The 18,374-nt window shown below is 32.0% G+C and overlaps 3 protein-coding genes across 3 annotated transcripts; all 3 read left to right on the top strand.

Moving 5' to 3' along the window:
* The first annotated feature begins 1,048 nt into the window (after positions 1-1,048).
* Positions 1,049-4,099, top strand: LOC11428527 (actin-101). The gene is made up of 5 exons (XM_003593074.4): positions 1,049-1,201; positions 1,724-1,793; positions 1,950-2,343; positions 2,828-3,441; positions 3,561-4,099. The coding sequence occupies exons 2-5, from the start codon at positions 1,734-1,736 to the stop codon at positions 3,624-3,626; spliced, it is 1,134 nt and encodes a 377-aa protein (XP_003593122.1). The 5' UTR covers positions 1,049-1,201; positions 1,724-1,733; the 3' UTR covers positions 3,627-4,099.
* Positions 4,100-10,786: 6,687 nt separating this feature from the next.
* LOC11430747 (fructose-1,6-bisphosphatase, cytosolic) lies at positions 10,787-14,590 on the top strand. Its single transcript, XM_003593073.4, has 12 exons — positions 10,787-11,045; positions 11,151-11,198; positions 12,203-12,277; positions 12,375-12,436; positions 12,528-12,594; positions 12,702-12,815; positions 12,923-13,009; positions 13,125-13,195; positions 13,305-13,370; positions 13,459-13,545; positions 13,888-13,963; positions 14,226-14,590. The coding sequence occupies exons 1-12, from the start codon at positions 10,887-10,889 to the stop codon at positions 14,340-14,342; spliced, it is 1,029 nt and encodes a 342-aa protein (XP_003593121.1). The 5' UTR covers positions 10,787-10,886; the 3' UTR covers positions 14,343-14,590.
* A 2,207-nt stretch (positions 14,591-16,797) lies between these two features.
* LOC11425128 (UBX domain-containing protein 4) lies at positions 16,798-17,721 on the top strand. The gene is made up of 2 exons (XM_003593071.4): positions 16,798-17,172; positions 17,420-17,721. Exons 1-2 carry the CDS (start codon positions 17,005-17,007, stop codon positions 17,603-17,605), a joined length of 354 nt encoding a protein of 117 aa, XP_003593119.1. The 5' UTR covers positions 16,798-17,004; the 3' UTR covers positions 17,606-17,721.
* The last annotated feature ends 653 nt before the right edge of the window (positions 17,722-18,374 follow it).

Here is an 18,374-nt window from a genome sequence, read left to right as displayed (position 1 = left end):
ATAGGGACAACAACACTTTCGATAATTGGTCGGCACTTTTAGGGCCGACAAGAACATCATAGCCGTCTATGATGATGTGGCAACAAATGGAAAGCACCCTTTAAAAGGAATGGATGGCTGAGAATTTCCGTAGACCCTTAACCAGTCCAATTATTCGGTTTGCTCAGAAGAAAAATGTTACAAGGGCTTACTATCCGCTGTTTGGTTTCATAAAATGAAGACTTTTTTTTTATTTTTTTTAAGGAAAATGAAAACTCTTTTGAATAGTCACAACTATTTGAACATAATAATGAATATATTCACATATTTTATAAAGGTAGAAAAAATAATTATACATATTTAAATAATTAAATATATTTTGGTGTGTGCCTCAGTATTGCGTTTAAATTGAATATGTTCAAATTCATATACAACATGAATCAATTCATTCAAATATGTAGCAGTCCTTTTTCAATATTGAGTTTATGATTCCAATTTTATAAATCCATGAACTCAAAAGTATTTTTTAATTTTTTTTGTTAATATAGTTTAATATTTTTTTCCTGTTGATTTAAAGTTGTTTCAATTCAATTTAAGTGTAGAAAAATTTAAATTGTTGAATTTAGTTTAATTGTCAAAATTTTCATGTAAAACAATATCATTTAATTAACCTCTGGAAAATACTAATTTAACAACTACCATACGTCATTAAAAAAAAATACTTAAAGATATATTTTTCAAAAATTATTTCTAATGGACTCAATCATTCGATCCAAACCAACAAACTCATCATCATATTTAAGTTTGTTCAGTTTGACTTAAAAAATATGAGTTTTTAATCAAACTCAAATTAATAAAATTTGATTGGATCAAATAATATTAATATAACAAAGTACTTTATTAAGTAGTAACTACTAACATTTTCAGTAAAAAAAATAAAAATTAATTACTCTATAATGGTATTTTCTACACTGGTAGTAGCCAGTAGGGTGTAATTTTCTTTCCCTTTGTTTTCGGGATAGGGGTTTATCCGAAAACCAAACGCAATATTCGGCATTGTCCAAATTCATTTGCATTTGAGTTTCATTTGACTCTCATTTACCTCACTCTTCATATATAAACCTTGTTCTCTCTGACACACTTTCCTGTAACACTTCCCACTCCTCGCTCGCTTCTCCACCGCTCTCCGCTGCAATTCCTAGCGCTTTTTCCTTCTAACAAGGTGCTTTTCGATAATCGATTCTTCGATTCGCTTTTTTAATCGATTTTTTCGTTTACTTAGTCTTTTTTGTTTCTGGATCGGTAAATTCTAGATCGAGATTTTTCTGACTTTAGTTGCTGTTACTGATCTAGATCTACTCTGTAGCTGTTAATTTCGACTGTGCAGATTTGAATATTTTGCTTAATTTTGTTGTAAGCTGCTTTTTGATGCATCTGGATTTGATTTTTGATTCTTTTTCATTTCGATTTGTAAGCTGTTTAATTTTGTTGTAAGCTGATTTTGTTTGATTTTGTGATCTGTCGATTTTGTTAATTATGCAGATGATGTTCTTAATTAACACCTTCATATGCATGTTTCCGATCTGTTAATTTTGTTGAAATTATTTACATTGCATATGCATGAAAATGACGATTTTTTTTTTACATAATTTCGTGTTTGAAGGATTATGAAATCACGTTGCGTGCGTAGTAATTGATCTTTTTTTTTTTTTTTTTTTTTTTGTTCTTTCTGTTGTATGTATAGGTTTTGAAAGATGGCTGATGCTGAGGACATTCAACCTCTTGTTGTTGACAATGGAACTGGAATGGTCAAGGTTAGTGTATATGATCTGCAAAGTTGATTTCTTGTTGCGTGCATGATTGTTATTGTATTACATGAGTTTTTTGTCTGCGCTTTTATATCTGAATTTAAAGGATAAAGGATAGTTGTTTAATCTGTATTGTTTATCTTGTACTATGTTTGTTTGCAGGCTGGTTTTGCAGGCGATGATGCTCCTAGGGCCGTGTTCCCCAGTATTATTGGGCGACCTCGTCATACCGGTGTAATGGTTGGGATGGGTCAGAAGGATGCTTATGTAGGTGATGAAGCTCAGTCTAAGAGGGGTATCCTCACGTTGAAGTATCCTATAGAGCATGGTATAGTTAGTAACTGGGACGATATGGAAAAGATTTGGCATCACACATTTTATAATGAGCTTCGTGTTGCTCCCGAAGAACACCCTGTGCTTCTTACTGAGGCTCCACTCAATCCTAAAGCCAATAGAGAAAAGATGACCCAGATTATGTTCGAGACTTTCAATGTGCCTGCAATGTATGTTGCTATCCAGGCTGTCTTATCTCTGTATGCCAGTGGACGTACCACAGGTTTGTTTTTGTGGATGATTTTAGTTTTACTATTTTGTGATCATGTGTCTTCAATTGTATTAGTTCACTTAATTTATTGCTTTATAATGCTGAGTTGACTAAGTTCAAATCTTAATGAAATGTTGCAGCTTCAACTTTACATGTACACGTCTTTAAACTTAGGTTAGCTGGTTGTAACCTGAAATTCTATATGCAGTTTGATTAAAATGTTGCTATCTTCAACTTGTACATGTCTTGAAACTTTGGTTAGTTGGGTGTAACTTGAAATTCTATATGCTGATCTGATAAAATGTTGCAATCTTCAATTAAGCATGCACAAACAATTCTATATGTATTGGTTTTGTTTGTGCATGCTTAATTGAATTATATTCACCTTGCATAATAACAAATCTACAAGGATGATAATACATGAAATTTTATAATGATTTCTTAGGACTAGCTTGTAACGCTATTTCCTTCATGGTTTGAATTGTTTGTTATGTAGGTATTGTGCTTGATTCTGGTGATGGTGTGAGTCACACAGTGCCCATATACGAAGGGTATGCTCTTCCCCATGCAATTCTTCGGTTGGATCTTGCTGGGCGTGATTTAACAGAGTACTTGGTGAAAATTCTCACTGAGAGAGGATACTCCTTCAGTACCTCAGCTGAGAAGGAAATTGTCCGTGATGTCAAAGAGAAACTAGCATATGTGGCCCTTGATTTTGAACAAGAAATGGAGACTACCAAGAGTAGTTCTGCCGTGGAGAAGAGCTACGAGTTGCCTGATGGACAGGTCATAACAATAGGTTCCGAGAGATTCCGTTGCCCCGAAGTACTCTTCCAGCCTTCTCTAATTGGTATGGAAGCTACTGGAATCCATGAAACTACATACAACTCCATCATGAAGTGTGATGTTGATATTAGGAAGGATCTATATGGAAATATTGTGCTTAGTGGAGGTTCTACCATGTTTCCTGGAATTGCTGACCGTATGAGCAAGGAAATCAGTGCTCTTGCTCCAAGTAGCATGAAAATCAAGGTGGTTGCACCTCCTGAGAGGAAGTACAGTGTCTGGATTGGTGGGTCTATCTTGGCATCACTCAGTACCTTTCAACAGGTATGAACTCACGCTTTCTCAATTGTTTTTCCAATTTGTTTTTTCTTTTCCAATTGTCATAATAGAATGGGCCATTTTATGGGATTCATGGGATGATTTCTTTGTTTTCTTCTATGCAGATGTGGATCTCCAAGGGTGAATATGATGAATCTGGGCCAGCTATTGTTCACCGAAAGTGCTTCTGAGTTGGGTCAAGTTCCAATGAGTTGTGATCAAATTCTCAGTCTTGTGCCATATTTCAGTCAAGTTTGGTTGACTTATTATTTGATGCTTTGGGTTTTTAATAGAAATATATCTAGTTTAATGAATGGATTTGTAAGTTGAATATGCTATATGTTTCTTCTTTAGGTCCTTGGAAGCCAGACTATTTTTATGCAATTGGCGGGATGGTATTGAACTTTGTAGGTTCTGTTTGGTTTGATTTTCTTTTATTTGTTTTTCATGCTGGTCATGAATTTAGGTGCCTCTAGTTAGGAGGAGGGTGAGTTTCAGTATCTATTTCTCCCAGACAGGGAATTTTGAGTCATTTCTGTTTATATTTATTTTATGCTTAGTTGGTTTTCAGGTTTGCTGTGCAATTTCAGTTTTTTTGTATGATTAATCCTTAATCTATTTGGATGAGGTGATGGGCTATAGGGCTTGTTTGATTTGCTTAAAAGTAAAATCAAGATTTGAACAAAATTTTAGTTGTATCATGTTATTATGAATTAATAAGTATTCTCTATGTTATTTTAATTGTGTTTAAAACATAAAATAGGATATCAATATAATAAATTATAGTAGTAAATTAATACTAGTAAAGGCAAAAATAATTTGTGGCCATTTATCTTAACTGTTTTGGCCTTTTTAACTTTCAAAATGTTACTAGGTTTTCAATTTTTTTTTCATGAATATCACCCTCTTGCTATTTAATACTTTTAAAAGAAAGTTTTGAATTTTCTAAACAAAATCTAAAATTTATGAAGTATTTTTACAATTGTGTTTAAAGTTATGATGTTAATCAGATATCATTGGGGACAATTGTAGAGACTAATCACACGCTGTGATGGACGGTAGGTTTAAGTTTAACTAGGTGACTAAAAATTTGAACTTCACAGTCCTTGTTGAAATTTCATATTGTATGTAAGAAAAAGGTGAATATATTCATTGCATTTATTGTTGGAACTTTCAGGTTATTATTTGAGTGAATTGTTTCACTCCAAGGTATGAATCATTTCACTTTGAGGTAAGGTGTGAATTGTTTCACACTGAATTGAATCGTTTCACTCCTTATTCCTCTCTTTTTTAACCACTTCATTCACTTTTTTTCTTCCAAAAACTATACTTGGAGCATAACACTGTTTCTAAACACACAATTTTCACTTTCTCTTCTCACATAAACTCATCTTTTGCATTTCACTCTTTAAAAACGCTTAGGCTTTGGATGAAAAAAAATGGAAGATGTTGGATGAAAAAAAAAACTAGGATTGACTATTTATTTGAAAAAATATATATCCAAGAATATACTTATATATATAAATATATATATATATATATTTTTTTTTTGGTCAAGTAGCCTAGTGGCTAGAGCTCACACAATTTAATTGTGGAGAAGCGGGGTGTCCGGGTTCAAACCCCCGATCCTACATATAACATGCAATATCCCTACCAACTGAGCTAAGCTCACGGGGATGAAATATACTTATATTTAGTGGCATTATTTAAGGAGTTTTATAATTATAATAAGGAATGGAGTTTAGTAGTATACGGTACGATCTTTAATTACATTCATTTTACACCAAATCGAGCAAATTACTGAAGCCCCCTCACTAATGTTCATAAATAAGTGGAATGGATAGTCAAAGTTATATACTTTACTGGGTAGGTACATGCGGTGAGGGTTCGATAGATATTAACTCACTAAAATTTGTATAGAGATATTCACATCGAGAAGGCTGTAAAATTTTATGTAAGAAATTAGCATGACAAAGGGTATTTATTTTATGTGCACAGTTGTAATGATTTTGATTATAAGCAGTTGTAGTAATTTAAATTATTTGGGGTGTTTGTTTCATGCATTGTAAATGTAGACTATACATATTTCACATAGTTCTAAGTTACACCTTAGGTGTTAGCTCAATGTTAAAAGATCATTATGGTAAAATTATAGTTTATTGCGTCAAAAGTAGTATCAATTGTTGATTCTCTTGGTTTGTGTAAAATATCAAAATGTAACAATTAAAAAGAAACGGAGGTAGTAGTTTTTTCTATTTTATAAAAGACATGGTCTTTTTTTGTTTTGTTTTTCATACCGGTCCATTATTTGTTGAAATTCACGAGTTCTAGAAACTTTATGTAAGTCCTTTAATTTTGTAGAATTCATTTGCATATTATGTTATAAAATATATTGTTAAAATTTCTTTTATTTGCTTAAAATTCAGGAAGTTGAAATATCAGAGCTCATTTGTTTTCCATGTTTGATATTTTCATTTTCAGTTGAACTAATAAAAATAAGTGCCTTGACTCTTTATTTATTAATTTTTTCTGGGGGTAGTGAGGATGTTAGGAAATTGTCTTGGATTAAATGGGATACTATTTGAAAAGGGAGAACGGAGGTTTGGAGGTGAAAAGGTTGCGGAAATTTAATATTTCTTTATTGGGAAAATGGGTGTGGAGGATGTTGGAGGACAGGGAGAGTTTGTGGAATGTGGTGCTTCGTGCGAAGTATGGAGAGGTTGGAGGGAGGGTGCGGTTTAGTGAGGGGGTGGGATCGATTTGGTGGCGTCACATAAACCAAATTTGATCTGGTGTGGGGTTGGCGGATACTAGGTGGTTGTTGGACAATATTGTGCGGAAGGTGGGAGATGGGTGTCACACTTTGTTTTGGGAGGATCCGTGGTTGGATGACGTCCCGTTAGTTGTGTCTTTTTCTAGGCTATTTGAGTTGTCAAATTACAAATTAATCACGGTGAGGGAGATGTTTATGTTAGGATGGAGGGTTGAAGGGGGTGCGTGGCAGTGGAGGCGGAGATTATTCGCGTGGGAGGAAGGATTGGTGGGGGAGTGTGTGGGGCGGTTGGCTAACCCTGTTTTGCAGGTTGATGTCTCAGATAGGTGGTTGTGGAAACTCCATCCGACCAAAACCTATTCGGTGCAATCGGCTTATTCGTACTTAACGGCGGTGGACACTAACATTTCTGAAGATTTTAATCAATTTTTATGGTTAAAAGCGGTTCCGTTGAAGGTTAACATATTTGTTTTGCGTCTCTTTCTGAATAGACTTGCTACAAAAGATAATTTGTGTAAAAGAAATGCCCTTGACCCTACTCTTATGCCTTGCGAGACTTTGTGTGGTAAAGAAGAGGAAAGGGACCATCTGTTTTTTCACTGTGCTCATTATGGCCGCCTTTGGCTCTTGATTTCTCAGTGGCTTGGTATTGTTACAACTTTGCATGGTAATTTACACTCACATGCTACCCAATTTTGTGCTCTTGGAGGTTTTTCAAAAAACTCTAGGACAAGATTTACTGTTATTTGGATTTCGGTTTTATTCTTCATTTGGAAAGATAGAAACAGGAGAATTTTTTCATAATCACTTTGATCATCTTGAAGCTCTCTTTGAAAGGGTTAAACTCCAAATGTATTGGTGGTTGAAAGCGAATTACATCATGCTCGATTTTGACTATCCCTATTGGAGGAAAAATCCTTTAGTTTGTTTACAGACTGCTTTGTAATGTCTGCTTCTGTTTCTTTGACTGTTCCTAGCCTTACTGTCTTGTAACTAACATTATTCAGATTTCTTAGACATACCTTATGCTTGAGAGACTGTTTGTTTCTCTAATATATTTAGCTTAGTTTCTTAAAAAATATAAAATAAGTGCATCTAAAAAAATCTAATAAATATAAGAAAATATTTACCCTCTTCTTTTAAAATATTTGAAAACAAAATTTTGAAAAAAATAAATTAAAATGACAAAATTTTGTTTTGATTATTTTTTAAAATGCATTCTTCCTAACTTGCTTTCCACCTTCTCATTATCACATCACACATGAACGCTTCATACAACCTTTTAAAATTCACAGTATTTTTTTATGCAAAAATTGTCTGTCATGCGGCAGAATGAAAGTGAACTAATCATAGATTTTAGAGAGTTGTACAGCTTTTTGTACGGTTCCAAGCCAATAACCCAAAAAAAAAAAACGTAATATATTATTTGGTCCCTTAATTTATTTTTCAGTTTTTAATTTGGTCCCTCAACTATTAAAATGAATAAAATAGAACCACATCGAATAATGAAAAGAAGATAAATGATCAATTTAAAATGTTTAATAGTCAAGGGATAAAATTGAAAACCGAAAATAAGTTAAATGAACAATAATGTATTAAGCCAAGAAAAAAAAATCCCATCGTTTTTTCGACGGCCAATATATATATGAGCAGGCTATGTAATAAACTCTAATAAAACAAGTACTTTTTGTCAAAAAAATAAAAAATAAAACTAGTACTTATTGGTGAAATATCTACTAATCCACCTACATTAGTTAACGCTCCATATTCAATTATACTATTATGACGATTAGATTATTATAATATTCATAACATAATAATGAAACTTTTTTTTAACATAACAATTAGAGAAATTCACCTTAAAAATAAATAAGTGGAATGTATGAGTTCGAACCCCAACCCCTGTACCACACAAACAAACAAACACATACACACACACATATACATTATCCTTTATTAAATGAGATAAACTCAAAGGGACATGTTCACGGAAGTTTATTAATAAGATGAAGACGCCAACTTAAGTATGTGTGTGTGTATATATATATATTACCAAAAAATTATAAAAGAAAGATGACAATGAGTGTTAGCAACATACTCTCCGTCACACATATTTCACCACACTATTTTCTTTATTGATTAAAATTTATATAGATTCTACCAAAATTTATTCGTATGAATTTCAATCAACCAAAAAAACGTAAGTTTGATCGTGTGTGTTAGAGATTGTGTTATAAGACAAAACATATTATCATGAAAAGTTCACTAATAAACCAAAATCATGTAAAATCTTGTTTAGAGAATAATCTATACATATATAGCATTGAACTTTTTTTAAGTTGTAAAAAATATTGATTGAATACCAATAGATATATATACATCATGGATTTGTCTAACATGTAGAATGTTGCACATGTTAAACTAACTAAAAGTAGTAATTTATTTTGTCAAAAAAAGTAATATTTTATTACTAAAAAACAAATTTTATGTAAAATGCACAAATTCCAAAACAAAGTTACTATTTTGATTTTTCTTAACATATGCAATTCACACATGATAGAAAAATCCATCCATTATATTTAAAAAAATATGTTGTTAGTTCTATTACAATAAGACTTACTCGGATTCAATAATTTTTTTATAGAATACCCCAAGACTTTATTCTAATAAAAATGTCCTGTGAAATCTTTAAGACAAAGAAAATGAGTTTTTTTTCTTATATTTTGGAACGGAGGGAGTACACCTCTAAGACATTAATATTAACAAACTTCCATGAGCACATTGCGAATATTATAGTTAATGTGTTTGAATATGAAGATGAATACGTATTTTTTTTTTTCAACTAGTTTAATAGTTAAAATTTTACGTGAATTGAAGTGCGAATAATCTAGGTTGATTAGTAGACATTTCACCAATAAATACTAGTATTATATAATGTAATTTATATTACTGAGTTTATAACTGATATTGAAGATAGGATTATTCTTCTCTTTCAAAAGTGTCTGGGTCATTGGCTTGGAACCGTACGAAAAGTCGTAGTAGTCTAAAATCTATGATTACTTCACTTTCATTGTGATAGCACGAAAGACAAATTTTATAATTTTTTTTAGGGACAAATTTTATAGTAATTAAAAAAACCATGTGTATTGGATTTTAAAATTTACGTAAGATTGTGATAGATTATAATATTTTTCGAGAAAAGTCTGTAATTTGAGTTTCAATACTTTTATATAACAGTATTAACATCCACAAAAAATGTTTAATAGCCATCCTAATTAAATTGACACATTTATATAACAATAACCAGTTGCATGCATACTCATAACAATATATTAAAAACCTATTTAGATTCAACAAGTAGTGTTGTGTTGGATTTTGGAGTGTGTTCATCTCAATGTTTTAGATTCGTTTATCTTTAATGTTAATTTCAATGAGTTAGTCAGACTTCTTCAAAAATTAATAATATATAAAAAGAAGTACAAAAGAGTATAAATTGAATCTAAACAATAAGTTGAAAGAAGTCTGTAGGTCACCCCAAACATACAAACAATTAAAACAATACAAGTAGATCATAGAATGAACACTAATCAAATATTATCAAACTGATGATTGGACCGACCGTCAACACGGAACAAGCAAAACAACTCTTTTAAACCAAACAATCCAATGCCAAGCAAATAGAAGAATGATGAGGATATCGAACCACTTTCAATAAATGCACATGAAAAGACCATTTTAAGGTGTTATTTAGAAAAATCTATAAATAATTATTCGTAATTAAAAAGAAAGACTGCATAAAAAAATTTAAAAAAATAGAAAAAACATTTAATAATTTCAATAGATAGTTCATGTAAAAATACTCCGATCTTTTATATTTAGTATGTATTCATTTGTATTTAGACATTAAAAAAAAATATTTATTTAGAAGTTACTTCAATTATTGAGAACGATTTGATAACGATATACTTTTTTTAATTATATATTTAGCAACGATTAGAAGTTACTTCTTGTATATATATTTATATACATATTAATTATCAAATTATAACAATTATTTCTCAACTATCAAAGTGATTTCTAAACAAATACGAACACATACTAAATAGACTTAAACATATTTTTGATCCTTTATCTTTAATTTGAGGTTCATATTACTCCTCTAACACAAAAAGTGCTTATTGATCCTATAATTTGATTAAATGATAGTAAATTAGTCTTTTTGTTTTATGTCTACATGACGCTGTAATTGAGTGCCCACATAAGAGCATGTGTAAACTTACTAAATATAAAAGATAGATATTTCCATACTCTAATAATAATGTATTGCAATATCTTTTAATGAATTTAAAACTGAGTTATGAAAAAAATTAATAAACAATTAAAATATTAACAATCCAAAGTAAATAGTGCAATCACATAAAAAAAAAAAAGAAAAGTGTAAACAGTGTAGTAGGATAGACGTAATGAGATGAATTGATCCATAATAACAGGTCATGATCTATGTGGTGTTCCTATCTCATCTCAGTCGTTGACTTGATCCTTAGGAAACGCACAAGCATATATATATAAATATTCATATTCATATTCTCATTTCTCAACCCAATTCACCACTTGTTTTCTTATGATAAATATTTCTTTGAATTAATTTGTACACTTTGTTCATAATCTCAAAAAAAATATGGATCACCAAGCAGATGCTAACAGAACTGATTTGATGACAATAACAAGGTTTGTTCTGAATGAGCAATCAAAGTATGCTGAATCACGTGGGGATTTCACCATTCTCATCAATCACATTGTTCTTGGCTGCAAATTTGTTTGTTCTTCTGTTAACAAGGTACACACTCTCATGTCATTCATTTTTATTAGACAAAATTCACAGTTACTTTTGTTTTCTATTTTTACCATTGATTGAACGTTTATAATTTTTTTACTGTGACAGGCTGGATTGGCAAAAATCCTAGGACTTGCTGGAGACACCAATGTTCAAGTCAGTTTTGTTTTTTTTATAATATTTTTCTTTTATTTAAGAACGTTACGTGTTCGTGTTAATATGTGACTTTGTCACACCATCTAAATCTTTTTTGTGTGATAGCGATACCATCTAAATCTGAAATAATATTATGACAAAAAAAACATTATTTATTTAATGAGTTTAATGGACATACCATATAATTCTCTCAAAAAAAAATAAAAAAATTCTCTCATATAATAGTACTAATTTCTACTATCCTTATAAAAGTGGGTGATGTGTATTGAATTTTCATTGGATTGGATGCTAGTGTAAAACAATTTTACATTAACATTGCATATCCTTTTAATATTGTATTTTCAACTGTATCTCTTTTAGTGTGTGTTTGGTTTCATTATGATGTGCCGGAATCTTGGTGATCTACCGTGGTTTTCTAAAAGTTAGACCTTGTAGCTTCCGCAAAATCACCATAGATCAGTGTGATTTTGGCACATCCACCGTGATACCAAACATATACTTAGTTGTTAAAATTCACATGAATCAATTTTTGTATATGATGATAATTGCTGAAATAATTCTAAAGTATGCGTGGACACACTAATTAGTTTTAAATTCAATTTGCCTCCACCGGTTTATGCAAACTTGATGTAATAGAGATAAGGATAACTGTGAATTTCCTTGAAAATATTTGGATTTGTTGAAGTGAATCACACACTCAAGTTTCAAGCGTATCGATAGATAAGATTTTAGAGAATAAAGTTTCATCAATTACTCCCGTGCACTAGGGAAAAGAAGAAATAATTTAGAAATGATTTTCACTTAACCTTTTGGATCATGAAAGTATGAATTTTCATATTGTTTTTCATCCTTTAAGTGTCTCTATTTACGTAGAAACTTATAATACTTGGTGAAAGAGAAATATCAAATAAAATTTCACAAAGTTTCAAGAGGTTAATATAAGTACATGTAACATTCCGAAATTGATAGTAACATTTCTATTTTATTATTCACCACTGTTTAAGGGGGAGGAGCAAAAGAAATTGGATGTGATTTCTAATGAAGTATTTGTGAAGGCCTTAATCAGCAGCGGACGCACAGTAAGTCTACACACTCGATTAATTCATATGCATTTTATTTGGCATTGTTTTGCCTCTGATATAGTAAAATGCAATTTTTTTTTTTTTGCTTTGGCAGTGCCTTCTTGTTTCAGAAGAGGTTGAAGATGCTATCATTGTGCCACCAGCACAGCGTGGCAAGTCAGTTCCAAAATATTATATATTTGTCAAATTACACATGATCATATTAATATTCATGTGACATTAACATATTTTCTTTTTGATTTTGAAGATACATAGTTGTGTTTGATCCTTTGGATGGTTCCTCAAACATTGATTGTGGAGTTTCAATAGGAACTGTAAGGATTTTTTCTTTTTTTATTTATCCAAAACTTAATTTCTATTATTTTAAATCATCAAAATAGAAATCATTACTAATATCTAGCATTTTCACTATTGCATATAGATCTTTGGTATTTACACAGTGAAAGATACAGCTGAAGTTAGCGTTGAAGATGCATTGCAACCTGGGAGCAGTTTGGTAGCAGCTGGTTACTGCATGTATGGAAGCTCTTGCACGGTAAAACTAGCACCGATTATGCAAATAGAATGTTATAAAGTTTTTCTTTTTAACTATTTGATATTTACATTTCACAATTTGGTTTCATTTTTAAAATGGAACTGCAGTTTGTGCTTAGCACAGGAAATGGAGTGAATGGTTTCACACTTGATCCTTCCCTTGGAGAGTTCATATTGACTCACCCAAACATCAAGGTACATGCATTATGTTTGCAGCTAAATTGGTAAATGAATTAAAATAAAGTTTATTAGGTTTTTACTAAGGCAATTCTGAACTTTATTTGCTGTAACGTTCGTGTTACTTCCATAGATACCAAAGAAAGGAAAGATTTATTCTGTGAATGAGGGAAATGCTAAAAACTGGGATGAACCAACCGCCAAGTAAGCTTTGGAAATTCTGTTATCGAGTACTATTTCAGACCTGATTCTTGAGTTAACATGTAACAATTGAGCTAATTTTCAAATGAATCCTTGGAACTTTGTTTCGTAGATACGTAGAAAATTGCAAGTTTCCACAAGAAGGTTCAGCACCAAAGTCTCTTAGGTATATTGGCAGGTATATGATTCTGATCTTTATGTAGTTTTATCTTGTTTTTCCTTCAAGTTTCTTCATTTTATTTGCTAACGAAAAATGCATAATGCAGTATGGTAGCTGATGTCCATAGAACATTGCTATATGGTGGTATATTCATGTACCCTGCTGATAAGAAAAGCCCAAATGGAAAGCTAAGGTAAGACTATTATACTTTGGTGTGTCTATTTGTAATTAACAATTGATCTAGCATCCTTAGGTCTTAGGAGAGTTAGTAAAATGATTCTCCGATAGAAAAGTAATCTGAATTCTCCTAAGACCTAAGGACATTTTAAAATCGGACATTTCCTTGCCGACTCAGGAGTTAGGTCCATAGCAGGTTTGAGGACCTAAATTATTGGGATATGTAGTCTTGTTTGCAATACTCCATACATAGATGAGAGCTTGGCGAATTCTTATCTGTTTTAATTGATCGAGTTGTGTTATATGATATGTTTAAACTAATAACTGATGGATATGAAATTTGACTGTAAATTATCAGGGTTCTGTATGAAGTTTTTCCAATGTCATATTTGATGGAGCAAGCAGGAGGTCAAGCTTTCACAGGAAAACAAAGGGTATTACACTTTTTCATTGCACTATTCGTTTATATTGCTACAAAACTCTTTAGTTGCAACACTTCAATTTATTACTCTCTCATGCATCTCTGCATCTTCAATATGGTATACTGTATCTAAGTTTAAATAAACACGAATCATACATTTTTTTTATACCATCATGAATCATACTTTATACCTTATATCAATTATTTAATCTTTGAATTGGTCATTTGATATTACATCTGATGGATCTCATGTTCATATGATAATTTTTTGGCAGGCACTTGACTTGGTTCCTAAGAAAATACATGACCGATCGCCAATATTCCTTGGAAGCTACGATGAAATTGAGCATATAAAAGAGCTATATGCAGAATCCAAAGAAAATGGTGCATGAAAATCAACTCAATTTCTGTTTCTTTTAATTGCTTAGGTTCCAATTCTTGGTCTTTTTCACTCTTTTGGCAATTAGTAGGGGAGGAATGCTATATGGTACAAAGTGTCACGAATTTAGAATCATCATCTCAGGGTGGATGAAGATTCATAGCCTTTTGTATAAATAACATTTGTACTATCAATCATTTTAATTGTTTAATATTAATTAGTAGGGTTACTCACTACATCAAAAAATACTTTTAGCCACAACTATTATACATTTGAGCAAATATATAAATAGATATTGAAATAATTGTGAATTTAAGTATCATTGCATATAATAAACACATCAAACTTCATATTTAATATTAAAAGCATCAATGAGCGATTGGGCAGCGTCGAATTGAGGTTGTTCGGGTAGCGAGGTTTCTCGACGCTGCTGAGTTTTCCCCCCGGGCAGAAGAATCGTCTTCTAGAGACAAAAATTGACAATGTGTCAACTTTCCCGCATTGCAATGTAGTAAGTTAACTCAGTGTTAGAGTTTATTGCATAAATCAGATGAGCTGGTTGCTGATGGTGAATGCATAGCGTACAACAAAGATAACTAATAACATAGATAAGCTAGCTAAACTGTGGTAAATTTAGTGGTTGAATTAAACGATAAATAGAAAATGATATAAAGCACTAAATACATTTTTATTTTATTTTATTAGAATCAACAAATTTATTACGACGAGTGTGTACAAGTAACACAACAAAACTCGCAGCTAGGAACACCATGGATAGCACTTCCACCATACATAGGGTACTCATATACCAGAAACCCTTCTGCCGTAAAACAGCAAAAACAGAAAACCGAAAAGCTAGAAAACAACCGAATAATCAGAACCTCCTAGCAGCTACTGTCAAGAAATTGAGGCCGCCATATACCAAAAAGCCAGCATACCAGAAAGCAGGAAGCAGCAAACCAAAGCATACCCCAGCCTCAACCTCCTAAGCGCAAAAACAGTAACACTAACGCATGAGACAATCTCCCGGGTTCCATCCCCAATCATAAAACATACAAGCCGGTACCTTCAACCGAGTCAAGGTCCGTCCAGGACAAAACCTTAGTTTCCACAATCTCCTCCACCTCGCGAACTGAATTATTGAAGATGCGGTCGCTTCTCGCCCTCCAAATGCTCCACACTGCCGCATGCTAAATTAACCGGTAGCCCTTAAATAAACCATCCCACACCACTTTAGCAAACACACAGCGAAGAAGCAAATGGTTTGTCGGTTCCAAAATCCCCTCACACAACACACAGTTTAAGGAAGACTCCAGAGGTAAACCATGCCTATACAGTTAGCAATGTTTACCGATTTTGAAAATAAAAGACAAAACTTACGACGGAAAAGGTTACACAGTTAGCAATGTTTACCGATTGTCAAAGACAGTGGAGCTCCCTGTCCAGTTACCTTTTTTGGATCTTATTCGACATTGGATTGACATTACCGCGGTTAATCCATATCGACTATCGGACCATTTTCTTCAATTTGCTCATACTAGTAAATCTTCTTAAAAGTTTATGCTTAATTTCATATGTTTGAGTTATTTAGAAAGAAATAAATAATAAAATCTTCAAAAATAAGGAAGAATTGCTGCAGCAACTAGTAAACAAAATACAACTCCTCTCTTTTTGGTGGTTGAAAGTTCGAAATGCTACTCTTGTTTTTCGATTATCATATATGATGACTTAATTCCCTGTTGTATTGCGGTTTTGGCATATAACTTTGTTTTTTTTTTTCTTCTATCGACATTGTAACTTTTGTAAACCATAAGTGTTTAGTCTTGACACTCGTTGTATTGGGTTCAATGTTTTGTTTGTAAAAATATATTTTATTTTGACTTATTAAAAAAAAAATTACCATGGAAAAAAGGTTCAGTGAAGTACACATACATAATTTTATTTTTTTTGGTTCAAACATAATATCTTTTTGATAGAACATACATGATGATTTACAGAGCATGCATACATAAAAATAATAATGGGCAGACTATGAAACACAAACCATAGAAACCGTTTTCTATTTATACAAATGGGACTAAAACCATAAAAATAAGAGTTGTGTTATTTGAACATCCATATATGTGACAACTTTTGTGATAATTAAAATTTTACAAAGGAAATGAGGTAGTGGCACAAAAACCAAAGCAATAGAGAGATAAAGTAAAAAGATAATTTAAGTATGAGAAAGAAAGTTGTCATAAAAGTTGTAAAAAATGGTTGTTCAAATATTATTTCTAAAAAAATAACGAGGTATTATCATTTTCATATATCTGTCATGAATAATAAAACCAAAGGAATTGTTGGATTGACAAGAGTCCAGGCTGTGATCGTGAATGACACAACCCAAACCTCTCAACTTTGTTTAAAAAATGAACAATTAATAGCATTTACTAAATATAAACTAGAAATTAAACTAAAAACAACCGTTAAATTCCTTAAAACTTTCCGAGCCACATATTGAACTTCACCACCCAAAAAAAAACCAATGCACCCCTATATAAAACTCATGTAGAGAATTAACCATCCTTTTATCATTCTTTGCTCAGATTCAAAGGGAGAACAAATCAAGAACAAGACCAACTTACTTGGCTTGTTCTCCCACATTGTACATTTATTAATAATAATCATTGAAAATGGGCAACTGTGCTGGCAACCCTAGGACCGACGAAAGTGACGCTCCAGTCCCTGTCCCTGAGCCTGTCACCGAGGAGGTTAAGGTTGAACAGCAAGCCAAGGAGACCAAAGCTGAGGAGACCGTTAAGGCCTCTGACGATAAGTCTCTAGGCACCTTGCTCAGTGAGGTATGTATTCTTATATAAGCAATCATATTCATGCACATAAATCCGATATTGAATATCCAACACCATATAGTTAAAAAAATGACTAAGTATAAAATAGTCATTCGTGAAATTTTCGGTATTGTTATCTCTCGCCATAACTAGCAATTTCCTTTGATGATACAAATCTATTAGTATTGCAACATTATTTATTTCATTTTTCATCATCTTATTTATTTGGAAGGCATGATTGATTAATTTCTATTGATAGAATAAAGAAAAGGCTGAAGTGAAGGGTGAAGCCAATGAGGAAGCAGCCACCGTGGAGGTGAAGGCTGAAGCCAAGGGAGAAGAGAAAGCCCCCGAGATTAAGGAAGAGGCAAAGCCTGAAGCCACTGAAGAGAAGCCTAAGCCTGAGGAAGAGAAGCCCAAAGCTGAGGCTGAGCTAAAAGCCTAAATGGGATGTCAGTCAATTTGATGCTTCAAATATACAAAATTGTTATGTGATTCTTTTCCATTTTGTGCTTCAAGACAATTCATTCAATTATTATGGAATTTGACTGATTATTTGAATTTTTTTCTTGGATTTTTTTAACTAAGTGCACTTTAATTGGGTAAACCAAATTAAAATTACTCCAAATCATTAAATCATTTGATTAGTTTAACATATAGTTGTATACCATTTTTTACTAGGTTTGAATCACTCCATTAATCAAATTTGGGGAGACATTGACGTTTATTTACTCTCTATTTCAAACCTTTAATTTTTTTTTTGTTTGAAAAAAAAAGGGAAATCCCTAATATTTGATTTTTCTTTTGAAGGAAATCCCAAATATTTGATCGTTTAACGTTGTGCGTTTGATTTGCTAAAAAATAAAGGACATGACAGGTAAGAGACAGGACAAAATCTCATATTTTTGTCCCTCACCAAACCACTGCACAACTTTTTGTCCCACGTACAAGTTGTCTAAAATAGCATTTCGTTCCCCAAAAATCGTATAAAATAAAAAATTATTCAATGCCATAAAAATTTGTCTTGTACTGTACTGCTTTGTGTTGTGTTGTTCTGTCTTGTACTGTTATGTCAACTACTTACTTAAAAACTTTATAAACCAAACGCACCCTTAATTTTATTTAAAAACTTTGGCAGTGTTAGAATTTGAAGTCATTTAACAAAAGTATTGAACTAAAGTGGTCAATGAGCTCCACGAAATTAGAAATTGTTA

This window comes from Medicago truncatula, chromosome 2, assembly GCF_003473485.1.
Source record: "Medicago truncatula cultivar Jemalong A17 chromosome 2, MtrunA17r5.0-ANR, whole genome shotgun sequence".
Classification (NCBI taxonomy): domain Eukaryota; kingdom Viridiplantae; phylum Streptophyta; class Magnoliopsida; order Fabales; family Fabaceae; genus Medicago; species Medicago truncatula.
This window is presented reverse-complemented; position numbering and strand designations above follow the sequence as displayed.

What these genes read in the sequence shown, in the direction of transcription:
- LOC11428527 (XM_003593074.4), top strand. Translation starts at nt 1,734, where the DNA reads ATGGCTGATGCTGAGGACATTCAACCTCTTGTTGTTGACAATGGAACT. An exon ending in ATGGAACTGGAATGGTCAAG is followed by an intron (nt 1,794 to 1,949) that starts GTTAGTGTATAT and finishes GTTTGTTTGCAG; the next exon opens with GCTGGTTTTGCAGGCGATGA. An exon ending in TGCCAGTGGACGTACCACAG is followed by an intron (nt 2,344 to 2,827) that starts GTTTGTTTTTGT and finishes TTTGTTATGTAG; the next exon opens with GTATTGTGCTTGATTCTGGT.
- LOC11430747 (XM_003593073.4), top strand. Translation starts at nt 10,887, where the DNA reads ATGGATCACCAAGCAGATGCTAACAGAACTGATTTGATGACAATAACA. An exon ending in CCACCAGCACAGCGTGGCAA is followed by an intron (nt 12,437 to 12,527) that starts GTCAGTTCCAAA and finishes TTGATTTTGAAG; the next exon opens with ATACATAGTTGTGTTTGATC. An exon ending in AGCCCAAATGGAAAGCTAAG is followed by an intron (nt 13,546 to 13,887) that starts GTAAGACTATTA and finishes GTAAATTATCAG; the next exon opens with GGTTCTGTATGAAGTTTTTC.
- LOC11425128 (XM_003593071.4), top strand. Translation starts at nt 17,005, where the DNA reads ATGGGCAACTGTGCTGGCAACCCTAGGACCGACGAAAGTGACGCTCCA. An exon ending in TAGGCACCTTGCTCAGTGAG is followed by an intron (nt 17,173 to 17,419) that starts GTATGTATTCTT and finishes TTCTATTGATAG; the next exon opens with AATAAAGAAAAGGCTGAAGT.